Genomic DNA, 15,661 nt, shown 5'->3' with positions numbered 1-15,661 from the left:
TCCTGGCGTGAGAAATCCTTCTCTAGGTTGAGGGTCTGAAGCTCCTTCTGGGAGACTTGGAGATTTGTATTAAGATTGACAATCGTTTCTTTAGAAATGTCCAGCTCCTCAGTGAGACTGTGTAGTTCATTTCTGGAAACTTCCAGGTCTGTGTGGCAGCTGTTGGTCTCATGATGTGAGGCATTCAGCTCTATGCGAAGAGTGTGAACCTCTTGCTGGAAGACTGTCATCTGCTTCAGTGCCTCCTCATACTTCCGCTTTAGCGTAGCCACCATTTTATCAGATTGGCTCTGCTTTTCATACATGGCGGAAATAGTAGCATTTGCAGTGTCTAGCTCAGTCTTGAGATCGTCCAATTCTGTCCCAGATTCAGAGTACATTGCGAGCACCATCATCTGTAACTCAGCATTATCTGCTCTCTCAAGTTTCAATTGTTCTCGAAGTAGATCACAGTCACGCCTGGCAATTTACAGGGCGTCTTCAGGGCTGGTCAAGGGATCGTCACTCACTGGTTCTGGCTCCGCTTCCCTGGGATGACTGGTTGAGGGTTCCTCACTGTTGGCACCGCGCACACTTCTTTGGGGTACACGATTTCTGCCTTGGGCCCTCTGGATATTCGGTTATCCATGGGACGAATTCTCCATTTTCTCTAGGCTGCAGGGCAACACGGTCTCGCTTTTCCTCCACAGGATCTGTGGACGTGTCTGTTCCTTCCACGGTAAGTGAAGAACCGCTTTTCTTTTTCCGCCTTTTTGTTTTGGATGACTCCGTCCCATCAGAAATGCTGGGGTCTCCTTTATTTTAAATTTTAGCAGCGTCACTGGATCCACCCGGCTTTCCTTGCAACTGTAATAGCTGACGGAAATATTCGGTGATCCACTGCTCCCGCTCTGTCTCCTGCTGATCATATTCGTCATCAAAGGGAGCAGTCTTTTCTGTTCGTGCCGAGTTAAGGCACCCCCACCATTCTTGGGGTGTTTTGTGGGTGTGACTCGGTTCGGGTTCCCCGTAAGAGATGTCTTCCTCTTTATTGGACTGGAAGGGCCACTCTTCCGTGGGGTAGGGTTCATTACAGGAACGCTGCATCTTGTCCTCCATTTTTAGGCTATCAGGTGTAATTTTCTTCCTGACCTCAGGAGGTGCTATTGCAGCTGTTGCCACTGTATTTGCTAGAACCCCCAATTGTGGTAGTCCTACGGGTGGGCATATTTTGCTTGTAGAGGTCGTAGCTCTCACAGGCATCTCTGTAGACTTTTCTTTCTTGGGTAATTTTTTTTACAATATCAGCAGTACTGTGCATGCATTTTCTCTTATCAGGTATACAAGATGTGCAGTTGCTAGGTAAAAATGTCTATTTGCTTTACACCATTTACTTGCTAGGTTTAATCTCTCATTAGGTATGATGAATGTGTGGTTGCTAGGTAAAAACTTCTGTTTGCTTTACACCATTAACTTGCTAAGTGCAATCCCTCCGCTTCAGCAACAGAATTTGGTTTTCTGCTTGAGTTCAGTAATTTTCAGTCTCATCTTTGGGTATTATGGCATTCACACTTCACACTTTGGGTGTCTGTTTTGCTCCCAAGAAATATATAGGCAGACTTTTTTACTTGCAGAAAAAAAAACATTCTTTGCAGTGGACTATTTCTTTCATTCCCGGCAGGGTGACTCAACACTCAGCAATTGGCTTTGAAATACCTTTTACACAGTTCAGCAATCCCTTTTTCCCCCTCTAGGGCAATTTTACGCTCAGCATTTGTTTGCTAAAAATTCCCCTGCTTCAGCACAGTCTTGTATCAATTTTCACACTTTTCTGCATATACTCCATTCACAGCTGGTAGCCCTATGCGGTGTGGCAACCTTTATTTGCAAAATCAGTACCGCTCGTGGGTCACCATCTGTATTCACTGCTTCAGCTAAACTTTTGAAAACAACAAAAACCTATCCCTTTTAAAGGGCTGACTCACTTCTTGAACCCTGACTATGGCTGGAAGGCAAAACCCCTATTTCAATGACCATATTACACTTTGTGATATGCAAATAAGGTTTAGCTGCTTCAGCAGTCTCTCTCCTCTTGGGATTGGGGTTTCAGTGCAGTGGTGTGTATCACTTTAATTCTGGTCTCTGCTGCCTGAGAGTTTTTTTTTAAGTTGCTCAGACTGTTTGGTAGGCAAAAAGCATTAAAAAAAAATTCACAGAAAAAATCTCCGGTCCTTTCTAACTTCAAAGACGACCTCTCGTCCCACTTCGGACACCATATGTAGACGGACGTTCACAGAGGTACACAATTGGAGACTTTATAAGGTGATATTATAACGAGGCTTTATTGTACCTTTTCCTTAACATCAGGAAACCATCCAAACAAGGGAGAAACACAGCTTCTATTCACTTGGGAGTGGTTCTAGTAAAATAATATGCAATTCACAACTCCCTTAGTTAAGCATATCTCCCAGCCCCAAACACATAGCATGAAATGAACAGATATAAAAAGTCTTGTAATAAAAGTCTTATCTGTTCCTTGTAGTTTGGAGGGAAAAATCTTCTCTGTCCCTGGTTGCTACCTTTTCTTCAGGGTTTGTCAGCATTCAGGTTTAGAAGTTTCCCCTGTGTCTTGGAAGCAGCTCTGCTGTGTCTTCTGGCAGAGGTCAAGACTTGGTCAGCTCCAGAGATCTGTGTTCTCTTGGTCAGTCTCTCCTGGGAGACTCAAGAACCTCTGCTCTGTCTCCAAAGTTCAGCTCACACGTGAGCTAAGGAGTCACTTCCTGTCTCAACAGACAGGCTTTTGTAAGCAATCTAAATCAGGCAGGTGGTGTTTATTAATTTACTACCAGCAGTTAACCACCACACTGCTAGATTAAAGGCACATTACTTGAACAGGGATTACTCCCCTGTTACACCGTCTTCATCTTGTTCCTCATTCTGTGAACAGTATAGTAGTTCATTGAGAGAGGATAGGTTTTGTGTACATCATTACTGCTGTTTATATACTGTAAATTTTACTGTACATACAGATTAGACTGGACACAAAACCCCACCTCCCCCTAGGCCACCCTTTTTTCCTGAAACGACAAGAAAACAAAAAAATAGTGCAGTTATGTGCGTTCTGTATTATGGCATTGTGTGATGGCTGGTGCTGCTTTCTCTGGAAAGAAAAAAATTGAGTAGTTAGTAGGCAGTTACTGTAGTACTGTCAAATTAATCTATACTGGAACTACTGTATACTCTGACTTCTGTTAAATACTATGTACTGTAACCTGATGGCTTGTGCTGCCCTCTCTGTAAAGAAAAAAACTGTAACTACTGTATACTCTGACTATTGGGAAAGAAAAAATCTGTTATATGTTATATATGTTGTAATATAAATATAAATATACAAAATATATACACTGTTGTAATATAAATATACAAAATATAAACCGTATACTGTTGTAATATAAATATACAAAATATATATACTGTTGTAATATAAATATAAATATACAAAATATATATATTGTTGTAATATAAATTTAAATATACAAATATATATACTGTTGTAATATAAATATAAATATACAAAATATATACACTGTTGTAATATAAATATACAAAATATATATATACTGTTGTACTGCATTAGGCATTAGACAGTGAGGCATTTAAAGTGAGGTTTTTAAGTGATAAACACAGTTAGACTACAGTTAATATATATATATATATATATATATATATATATATATATATATATATATAGTTAATATACTCACTTTCTTCATGCAAGACCAATAACCAATAACCTCAGCTGATATGACATGGATCTAATTGCATTCTCTTCACAGGTATGTTCCTGATGTTGAAACCCTGTGTAAAAGACTGATTCTGGCCTTGTAGAATTGATATAATTGATATAAGTATGTTCCTGATGTTGAAACCCTGTGTAAAAGACTGAATCTGGCCATGTAGAATTGATATAAGTTAGTATGTTTGAATGTAAAAAGTTTTTTTTTTTTCCTCTTAACTCTGTGCTGTTAATTGACCAAATGGAACAAGCTGACTGATTGGGGAGGGGGAGGGTCATGTGACTGTTTAAGCTGTATATAACAAACACCTTTCCTGCATCTTTGCAGGAACTGCATTAGGCATTAGACAGTGAGGCATTTAAAGTGAGGTTTTTAAGTGATAAACACAGTTAGACTACAGTTTGACTAGAGGTGACTGGGAACTGCTTCTTTCTGCAAACTTTTTAACTCAAGACAACAAACGGTAAGCTATTCAGATCACACTATGATCCCATGCTTGCTAACCTGCCAAATCTACAACTTGCAAACAACTACCCGAATTTCTACTCATACTCTCTTTAGCAGGTGATATTGAAACTAACCCAGGTCCTCCCATTTCAGCTCTGTCCCATGCCCCTGAGAATTCCACCTTTAAATTCCAAAAAGGGCTATCTGTCGCCCATATAAACATCCGGAGCCTGCTGCCCAAACTGGATGAACTAAGGGCATGGTGCCTTATGCATAAACCCAAAGCTATTGTTCTTACAGAAACATGGCTATCCCCTAAAACTCCTGATGCAAATATTGCCATTCAGGGATACTCCATTTTTAGGAGAGATATGTCAAAGAGAGGAGGAGGGGTGTTATTTTATATTGCAGACACCTTACAATTTACACTGTTAAATTGCCCATCAAATCCACCCTCTTTTGAAACTCTAGTTGGCAAAATCTGCTTCCCCTTTTCTAAGCCCATCTTGCTTGCTGGCATCTACCGCCCCCCTAAAGCCCCTCTACAATCCTTGACTGATATCACCCATTTTCTTGGCTTCATTTCCTCTCTGAATGAGAAGGGTGAGCTGCTAATTCTAGGAGATTTCAACTTCAATTGGCTTGACCCTAAAAACCACAAAATCCAGATACAACTCAAGTCACTTAACCTATCACAACTCATTTCCCAACCCACACGGATAAACCTGAAATCGCATAACCATTCCTTGCCAGACTGGATTCTCTCCTCAAACCCCAGCAGAATCCAATCCTCTGGCATCCTTCCTGATATTTTCAGTGACCATGCAATAGTGTACTGTGTAAGGAAAATTAAACCACCCCATTCAAGCCCTAAAGTTCTCCTCACTAGAACATTTAAAAACTTTAACCCACAACAGTTTCTGGATGACCTTACCAACTGCCCATGGCACAGAATCGATTTAATTCCCGACCCCGATTCTGCGCTCGACTATTTCCAATCCGAGTTCTTAAAACTCTGCGATACCCATGCTCCACTACGCAAAATAAGGGTACGGGGGGCCCACCTTCCATGGGTTACACCTGACCTTATAGCACTCTACCAGTTCAGGGATGCCTTGTGGAAAAGCTACAAAGTAACTGGCAATACCAAGGATCTCAGTCACTACAGATGCATGCGGAACATGTGCACAAGGCAAACAAGGCATGCAAAAGCACAATATTACTCTGACAATCTCCAACAAAATACATCAAACCCAGCAAACTTCTGGAAGGTTATCAACAATATATTCCAGCCTCCTAACCATCAACAACCAAGTAATATAACTAAAGGGGATATTACTCTGACAAACCCCACTGACATTGCAAATGCATTCAATGATTACTTTGTGGGGTGTGCCACTAACTTATTAGCGAAACGCAGCACAAACCCCAAACATGAATCTCATCCTGGGAGTATCCCTACAGTCCCACCCCCTCCCAACACTGCCCACAATTTTCAATTTAGCCCAGTATCTGAAGAGGAGATTACACAAGCGCTCCTCAAACTAAAACTAAGCAGCCAATGTGGACCCGACTTACTACAATCTAGGTTCCTACGACTTGGTGCTCCAGCCATTGCCAAACCAATTGCGTCCATAGTCAACTCTATCCTGTCTGCAGGCCATATCCCTAAGACCTGGAAAACTGCCAGAGTTGTCCCAATCTTCAAAAGTGGGGACAAAAACACTGTCTCAAACTACAGGCCAATCTCACTTCTCCTAATTCTATCCAAAGTAATGGGAAAATGTGTCCACTCCCAATTAAGCGATTTCTACACCAAGACAAATTTCCCTAGCCAATTCCAGTCTGTTTTTCATCCCAAACACTCCACCGTAACTACCCTGCTAAAAGTTTGCAATGAAATCCAGTGTGGAATGGAACGGGGACAACTCACTGGTGCAGTATTCCTAGATTTTGCAAAGGCTTTTGACACAGTTGATCATGCTATCCTGCTTAACAAACTGCAGAGCTCTGGAATAGGGAAACATGCTTTAAACTGGTTTCAATCCTACCTATCAGGAAGATCCCAACATGTGTCCATCTCAGGCTCTAACTCCAACCCCCTGGATATCACCTGTGGTGTCCCGCAAGGCTCTGTTCTGGGGCCCCTACTCTTCTCAGTGTTCATTAATGATCTTCCCACAGCTTGTAAGGAAGCCTCAATACACATGTATGCAGATGACACAATCCTATATGCACACTGCCATAGCCTCTCTGACCTACAACACATACTTCAGTCTGACTTTTTGAGACTCGAAAACTGGATTTCCCAAAACAAACTGTTTTTAAACACTGACAAGACTGTAACAATGGTATTTGGGACCAAGACTACATTTGTAAAGCTTCCAGTGACTGAGCTCCTGATTAGAACCAACGCTAACACCACCCTAGCACCTGTTACTAGTTTTAAATACCTGGGCTTATGGTTTGACTCCCACTTAACATTCGGGATGCACATTGATACCCTGACAACCAAGACCTATGACAAACTAGGGGTACTTTACAGGAACAAATCCTCCCTAAGTCTCCTGGTCAGAAAGCGTATCGCACAGCAGATGCTAATGCCAATTATTGACTATGGAGACATAGTATATGGCTCGGCTCCTCAAACCCACCTTAGCAAACTTGACACCCTCTACAATTCAATTTGTCGTTTTGTTCTCCAATGCAACTACAACACACATCACTGCGAAATGCTCAAAGAACTAGATTGGTCATCACTAGAGTCTAGGCGCAAAGTTCACCTTTCCTGTCTCACCCTCAAATACTTTCTGGGCAAGCTACCCAGCTACCTGAACAAGCTCCTCACCCCTACCACATACAGCACCTATCACCTGAGATCAGACTCCAAAAGACTGTTCATGGTCCCAAGGCTCAACAAAGTATCCGGACGTTCCTCCTTCTCCTTCCGTGCACCCCAAAACTGAAACAACCTACCAGAGACTCTCATATCCACCACCAGCTTAAGTTCTTTCAAATCTAAGGCTGTCTCACACTTTAATCTGGTCTGTAACTGTTTCATACGCTCATAATATATATTTTCTTTAACTGTGCATGCAATGTCTTGTATATAATGTATACCTTGTTCATTTATGTAACTGTATTTGTAACCATGTATTATTTGTTTTACTCTGTGCCCAGGACATACTTGAAAACGAGAGGTAACTCTCAATGTATTACTTCCTGGTAAAATATTTTATAAATAAATAAATATAAATATTCAAAATATATATACTGTTGTAATATAAATATACAGAAATAACAAAAATATTAGATACAGTACTGTAGATGTACAGTACATTTTTGGATCAATTTTTTTTTTTAAAGTTATATAAATATACTTACGCGTTAGTTACCATTGGTGCCCTTTTACGTTCTCTGTTTTTTCCGTGTGCATGATAGCTCACGGTGGTTGCTGGCACAACGAGGCCAGAAGTAGCTAACCAGCGTTCGATAGCAGCAATTCGGTGTCCGCTCGTGTACATCTCCTTAATTCGCATGCTGAGATCCTTGGAAATCTTTTTAATAACCATTGCTGCGAGTAGAAAGAAATACAAACACAAGAATGTATATTCGATGTATAGTCGATGTGTATTCAATGTGCAGTGAATCCACAAAATGGATGGTGTATTTACACGTTAATGACTCACATTAGAATACGCCTACTTTCAGCACCTGTACCTCGCCGCCATGCATAAAAGGTTACACACTTTGCATAGCCCACCACTCGATGATCTTTATCTGAACTTGCCCTTGTCCAGATACTGTACTGCATTGTGCCATCTGCTTCCTTGGAGCAACCCCGATTCTATGGACGCAGGAACCCTCTCACCTCTGCCGTGCCTCTCATGCAGAAAAAGCGAAAGGCGGTTGCCGTTTCCATGCCAAGGCAAAAGTGACAGGCTAAAGCCAATATAGAAAACCTTCTGCTGACCCCAAAGGCTAAGGGTTTTCATAGACGTCAGCCTTATTATGTCAAGAAGATATACGGTGATGTCCTCTCGATGCAAAACGATTGGCAGCCAACCCATCGAACCCGCAGACCACTTCCTCCCATACGCTTCGACGACTCTGCCGCCGCTGTCCCGGAAATCTTCAGCCCGTCTTCTCCACCCCTCGTCCTCGACGCTGTCGCCGCCCTCCCGGAAACCCACAGGCCATCTTCTCCGGTTCTATCTGACGACGCTGCTGCCTCTGAAATCCACGGGTCACTTTCTCCTTTGCTCTTAGACGACTCTGCTTCTCGCCCGGAAATCCAAAGGTCACTTTCTCCATCCCTCTTCGACGACGCTGCCGCTTCTCCTCTTCCGGATATCCACAGGTCACCTCCTCCACCCTTCTTCGATGTCGCTGCCGCTTCTCTCCATGGAACCCCCATCTGATCCTCCATTGCACCCATCCACCCAGATGTCCACACGCCATGCACAAGAAGCAGCTCGTTAGACCGGATGCTGAATGGGATAAGTGTGGATCTCCCCGGGAACTCTATTGTGCTAGCAAAGATAGATCTACTTCTGGAGACCATGTTAAATGTGGATCAATGGATGATACATATGGATCAACGGATGCTATATATGGATCAATGGATGAATCGATGGATGGAGATGATAGAGGCTGACATAGCGGGTATACATCGTTTGCTCGGTGTTAATGCCCCTGTTTCCCCGACGCCGGAGCAGGGGGGTGACATGGATGTGATGAATGGGAGCATCGACCCCCTTCCATCACCAAGCGCACCCCCTCCACCAGAAGATGTAGTGTACATGTATGCCATTGAGGAGGACATGACAACCCCATCAAGACCACGACAGGAGACAACACGGCGACCAAGACTGGAGGAAAGCTTCCACTCAGACAACCTACCATCGCCCATCGCCTCAAGCACACCCACTCGCAGAAGACCTACATTCGCTCACATCGATACGGTGCCCGACATCACCCTGCGCGATCTGAAACCGGCACTTAGGGAGAAGTATAGGGTGATGAGTGCGGGTGCACCCCACAAGTATGCCTTGTTACTTTTTAAGCACCATGTTCCCTACTCGTTGTACTGCGACTGGGCCTTCAAAGTGAACTATGACGGAAATCGCGTAAAAAAAGGCGCTTCCTGACAATTTCAGAAAGAACATTCTGGATGAAATGCGGCGCTTTTATCCAATTACAGATCCTGTAATGAAAGGCGTTCGAGACTGCATTAATGGCGTTTTGCGCCATGCAAGGAATCGGCCATGGACAGACAATGTGGTGGACTTTCTGGATTAATCACGGGAACTGTAAGACCATACTGTTGTGCTGAACTGTGCTGTACTGTACATGTTTTGACCTTCTGTACTTAAATAAAGAAGATGTTGTGTGTTTTTAACTTGTATTTATAAAGAAATGTTTTAAATTGCTGTACACACACACAGGACCTGCACAATTCCAGTCCCTGAGGGCCGCAAACAGGCACAGTTTTCAAGGTTGTCCTGAAAGCCGGGCCTGTCTGCTGCCCTCGAGGACTGTACTGGTGCAGACTGTTTTGCACACCATCCCACTGTATATGTTTTGACTTGCCATTCTTTGATAAAGGAGATGTTGCGGTTATTTTATGAATAAAGAATTTTTTTTAAAACATGTGACTGTAAACCTTACTGACTGACTGTAAATGTTTTTACTTTCTATACATAAATGTTTTCACAACTGTAGCAGTTAACCATAAACCTGTTGATGTTTTGAATTGCTGTGCACTTAAAATGTTTCTACATTGTACAGTATTTGTAAATAAATGTTTTTGTACTTACTCCACCAATAAAAGAACATGTTGATTTGTTTTACATTGTTCCATTGGCTCCTTTGCTACTGTAACAAAATACAGTGTTTGTAGAATGTACACTACTGTCCAGGCACACTGTACTGTATACTGTAGGCATGCTCAGTACAAGATTATTAAAAAAAAGAGAAGACACATACAGTACTGTACTGTATGTACTGGCACTGTATAGAAGACACATACTGTATGTACAGTACTGTAATACATGTTGAATAAATGCATAGTTTTTATTTTTTCGGGTTTATTACAAAGTATACTGTTTATAAAAAAGTATTGTATACTGTACGGCCGCAAAATATCAGCATAGTGTACATCAGCCACTAAACTGTAGACTCCGGTACGTGGGTTTTTAAATCCGATTCAGCAATGTGCAAAGCGATATTATCCATCGAAATCCCTCCATTAGCCGTTATCTTTTCCAAGGAAAAACAAAAATAAAAGTTTTACTGTAATGGTCTAAAGAAGTTCCCAGCCAGTCCCGCCAATAATTTTCTCGGTGGCGTCTCCTGTTCACATGCGCATGCGCCTACCGTCGATGTAATGACACGCATACTGTATGCGTTTCAAGAAGGTTCCAATGCGCATGCGCCTAGCGTTCCACCAATAGTTCAGTATCTGCAGTACATTACTGTATTAGCCGCTCAGCCAATAATATTGCTTACAGGAGAATAGCTTGACTTTTGAATCGCACCAATATTGATACTGTATTGTCAAAATAAAAAAAACACAGAAAATATTACGGCAACAATACTCACCATAGAATTTCCCATTCAGCTGGCGCCGGCGCCGGTCCACTGCCAGTCCAGCGTTCTTGATCATCCACGTCGATAGTTTGCAGCGGGACTAGTCCACCTGTAGTTAGCTTATGAGGCTGGAAATTGCTTAGGTACATGCAAGCTTGATCGAAACTGCACGCAAAATCCGGCTCAGGCTCAGGGTTGTCATTGACGGCGGGACCGTCATTGGAAGCCGGTGCTGGTGCATTGCTTGGCAGCGACTGTCGTTTCTTAGTTGGTTTTAACACGACCCTTTGCCTTTTGCCATCTGCATGATCATAGATACAGGAAAAAGCCGGTGATACACACCAATACCCTCCAACAAATTGTGGCTCAATACGATAAAAACAGGGATCACTACATAACCTTTTCCTTATTGCACGCTTCCACGTATGAGGAGCTGGCGAAAAATTGTAAAAGTCATAGTTTTCGATAAAATACTGATAAATTTGAACAACTGTTGCCATCTTATCATCTGTTGCATTAATCGCGGCCCATATCAAATACGCGTAACTTCTGTCGGGGTTTTGGAAAACGGGCTGCACTTGAACACTCATGGCGGGCGGTTCTCTGGAGAATACTGTAACCGAAACTGGTCTTTGTCTTTCTTTAATATGAAAAGCCTAAATTGATACATTTTTGCAACCTCTTCCTTCAGTCTCAAGGCCAAGTTACAATAGCACACTGTGGTATCTTTTTTAAACGAAACACCTGCAAGTCGACACATTACTGAAGCGCATACGCATTACAATTCATGAATATCTGCCATCTGGCGGACACGCGAAGAATTGCAACCTATTAAATCCGAACCATTCTCAATAAACGCATCAACCACGCGTCAACCGCACATGACCTGCGCATGACCCACGGCTGGGAACACAAAATGAATGCGGCATGCTCCAGGTGAAGTGCGTCGCATTCCAGGAAAAAGCCAGGGAAAAAACGGCGATGTGTTAGACTCAGATGTGCCGCAGCAGTACATTGATATATTGAATAATACTGCCATTCTAACAAGCACCTCAGCTAAGGAACTGCAGGACTCGGTTTGCAATGTACTGTAACGTGTCAGTGAAACCCTTAAAAAATGCACTACGCTTTGTTAAAAAAAACAACCTCCGATCTCACATATCCAACATACCTAAAAATACCATTTATGTGTCAAGGCTTATTTATTTTGGACAAGCCAACGCCTTTCTTCATGATGTATAATTTATAACATTACAAAATAAAATGTAATTAGTATATTAAAAAAAAAAAACGTGATGATCTCCAAACCTGTTACGTCCCTGCCCAACCTATTCAATCTTCTCTGGACTTTTTGTAAAGTCTCAGGGTTTAAGAACAACCATAATAAATCAGAGGCGCTGAATATAAATCTTTCAAAAGTAGTTAAAAAGTTGATAGTTATTAACTTCAACTTCAAATGGCAACGGACTTCTATTAAATATTTGGGAGTCTTCCTACAAATAGTTACAAAACTCTTTATCGTGCAAATTTTCCCAAACGGATTCAAACCCTCAGAGAAGACATTAGAATTTGGTCCATATTTCATGCATTAAAATTAACCTGCTCCCACATAATTTGTACTTATTCCAGACCCTACTGGTGACGGTCATATTAAAAGAGATCCACTCCCTAATGGCCCACCTACTAATTAACCCTGATTTTGCTCCCGGTCTGAACAGAAAGGATTTTACAATTTGGCAACAGAAAGGGCTTCTTAGACTCAAAGATTTAGGAAAGGATATATAGTAAAGACATTTGATCAAATCCGGGGGAAAAAAGAATGCCCCATTCTGAATTCTTCAGATACCTTCCGCATCGAACCTTTTATAATAAACATATATCCTTTCCCCCACTACAAACTAAAAAAAAACTATGTCTACTCGAGACAGACACGAGCAGACTTACCTCACAAATGTATAAGGAAGTGACATGTTCAGGTGTACAGTTTATGCCGAAATTGCAGTATATGAACCAATGGGAGACAGACTTGGGTGAAGTTCTGGAGGAAGAAGTAAATAAATAAACATACAAATTGATTGTCCCAGGCACTGTGAATAAAGTACAATGAACCCAAATACCGTGAACCAATTGGGCAGTCTTTAGTACAGGCTTCCTATGTCAGATAGATGATCTTGATAGTTGTTGGACAGGCAGGGGTGTTGTCTATTATGATGTGCTGATGTCTCTGAAATCACAGAAAAAAACAGCAGGGCACGCCCATAGCGTGGTATGTTTTATCAATTACCCCCCTGCCTAGAACCCTGAAATCCTACTTACAGGATAAGGGCTCTCAAAGTACAGTGGAGAGAATCTGTGCCTCACGTCTCTGCTCCTCAGAACGTCTCACGGATCCCACGTGGTCTGGTCTGCAGGAGTCCCCTCACTTGGCGATGTTGGTAGTAGGGATGATACACTCAATGTTGGAAGTTTTCAAGCACAGCTCACATTGCCGTCCGCAACCTGTGTAGCTCCTAATGCTGCCAAGGGGAAGGTCGCCGCACGCTGCACTCGATTCCGGAAATCAGAGTGACATCAGCAGTGGGGCAGACCGGAACTCTCCTCACACCAGGAACTACGGGTGCCCGAGCAACTCAATTCACTAGGCTCCTCCTCCCTACGCGTTTCGTGATGAGTTGTCACTTCCTCAGCTGCTTGGTGGAGAGGAAAAATGTTGAAAATCGCGGCACTTTTTTGGCGCGAACAGCCACTAGATGGCGATCGCGGCTCTCTGCATACGGCAGAAAAAAAAACTGGAGAGATTAGAAACTCTCCAGCCGCGCGGCGAATTTCAAGTAAAAAAAAAAAAATGGCGCTTTTTTTTAAACTTGCCTTTTCCGGCGGTTTAAAGCCGGCAAATGGCGAGATTCCTTTTTGCGCTGCTCTCTGCATGAGGCCCTTTATGGTTAATCACCTTAATTTGTTATCATTGTTATCACTATATCACATTTTTTTCTGTAGGTCAGCGCTTTTTAGAGGGCTTATAATTGTTTGTTTGCCATTATCTGGAGGAAGAAGACTGGAATTAAATATTTGAGTCAGCTGAATTTGTACCACATTACAGGAGAATGTATATAAAGTTATGATGAGGTGATATTTCACCCCGGTTAAGCATTTCAAATGTATCCCTGGATACTCTCCAATGTGTCCAAGAAACTGAGGAGAACAGGCAGATTTTTTGCATACTGTATGCTGTGGTCTTGTCCTCAAGTTGCATTCCTCTGGGGGGAAATTAAGAATTGACTACAGAGGATATTGGGCCTCGATATACCTATAGATCCTTGGTTATTTCTTCTAGATAGATCAGTGTAAGTTTTGTCCAGATCCGAAAGTAAACTGGTTGCCTATTTTGCAACTGCAAGGAGATGTGAGATTGCAGCACTATGGAAATAAAAAGATATCCCACAAATCTCCAAAATTGGTAATAGAATTTGGTTTGTTTGTCAAATCGGGAAACTAACCAGCCAGGTCAATGACACCGGCACTAAATTTCAGAAAGTTTGGCAGCCATGGTTAGCTCAATCAGACATACTGGAGTGAGTATGGGCACAATTCTGCTATAATAGTTGCACATGCATTCTCCTTTGAAGTGACAGTTAAGGCTGACTACAAGATGGATTTATCTGAAGTCTCTACTAGAAGAGAGGAGACTGTGACTGCGCAGAGGCAATAAAGGTTGGACCAATCACACAAGAAAGAGTTTTTATTTAATTGAATTTTCTTTTTTTTGTCCAGTTTTGGTATACTGTACATGTATATCTATAAATATGTCATCGTCGTAATCATCATCGTAATCATCATTGTAATCATCATCATCCCTTGTCGATCCGCTGCTGGATGTGTCACCAATTATATTTTAGTTCTGCGTTTGCAAGGTGTTGCTCCACGTTGCTCCAACTAATTTTCTGATTTCCATTCTCCTATCATACTTTTAGTCATCGCTTTGATCTTTTCATTACTCTAGGAATCCAATTAAGTACTATCTTTGTCCATCATGTGTCATTTCTTGTTGTGGAATGTCTGTCTCACTGCCATTTTAATTTCTTCACCCATCGGATGACATCATAGACTTTTGTTTGTTTTTAGATCTAAACATTCTTTTGGCGGTCATACATCTCAGTATAATGGGTAGTTGTACCAATGGGTTCAAGGGGTGAAGAGATCCCAAAAGCGGTGCATGCCTCCTATTTAGTAGTAAAGTTGTATTAAGTAAAATCAATATTTTAATGGGTATGTTTAAAATAAGGCACACCTTTAGGGAAGGGGGTACTCTCCTAATGGTCAGTGGCAATGATAATGTGCTCTGCTGCTGTCCTGTGATCAGATAGAGATATGTGGAAGTACACAAAATGTTCCCGCATGTGTTTAAGTAGCCGTTGGCTTACTGTTTCAGGATATATGTCTTAAATCCTGGTGATACAGTTGCATTTGACAGTATATGGGCTGCATTCCAGGAAACTGTAAATAAGTATCTAATCCTCTGAACCTCAGAGTCTGCAACAAAGTTGCCTAGAGGGAGGATTCCTCCCCTGTGTATTAGTGGCAACAATGTAGAATAAGGAGTATTGAAGTATGCTCAGAGTGTTACGCAGTAGGCCGTGGCCACAGGCAGGTTTTAATGCCATATAAGGATGACAGCACACCTTGTTGTGTTGCTGTAATAAATACATTGGTTAGTCACTTATATAAATAAAACTGTGTGTGTGGACACTGTCAAGGTAGTGATATACTCCTTAGGTCAGTATTGACTGCCCAAGAAGTGGTGTCAGTCTTGTATCCTAAGGAAGGACTGTTTGTAGTTTCTATTGTGT

General features: G+C 42.0%; 1 protein-coding gene across 1 annotated transcript in view; it reads left to right on the top strand.

The window, feature by feature from the left end:
- Positions 1–14,523, top strand: part of LOC142490626 (uncharacterized) — a 98,778-nt gene extending 84,255 nt beyond the window's left edge. Inside the window, exon 6 of the mRNA XM_075593043.1 lies at positions 14,441–14,523. Within this exon, the coding sequence (XP_075449158.1) occupies positions 14,441–14,523 (83 nt within the window). The remainder of the gene's footprint in view (positions 1–14,440) is intronic.
- Positions 14,524–15,661: the final 1,138 nt, after the last annotated feature.

This window comes from Ascaphus truei, chromosome 3 (genome assembly GCF_040206685.1).
Source record: "Ascaphus truei isolate aAscTru1 chromosome 3, aAscTru1.hap1, whole genome shotgun sequence".
NCBI lineage: Eukaryota > Metazoa > Chordata > Amphibia > Anura > Ascaphidae > Ascaphus > Ascaphus truei.
Note: the sequence above shows the minus strand (reverse complement) of the source record. Positions and strands in the feature narration are given on the sequence as shown.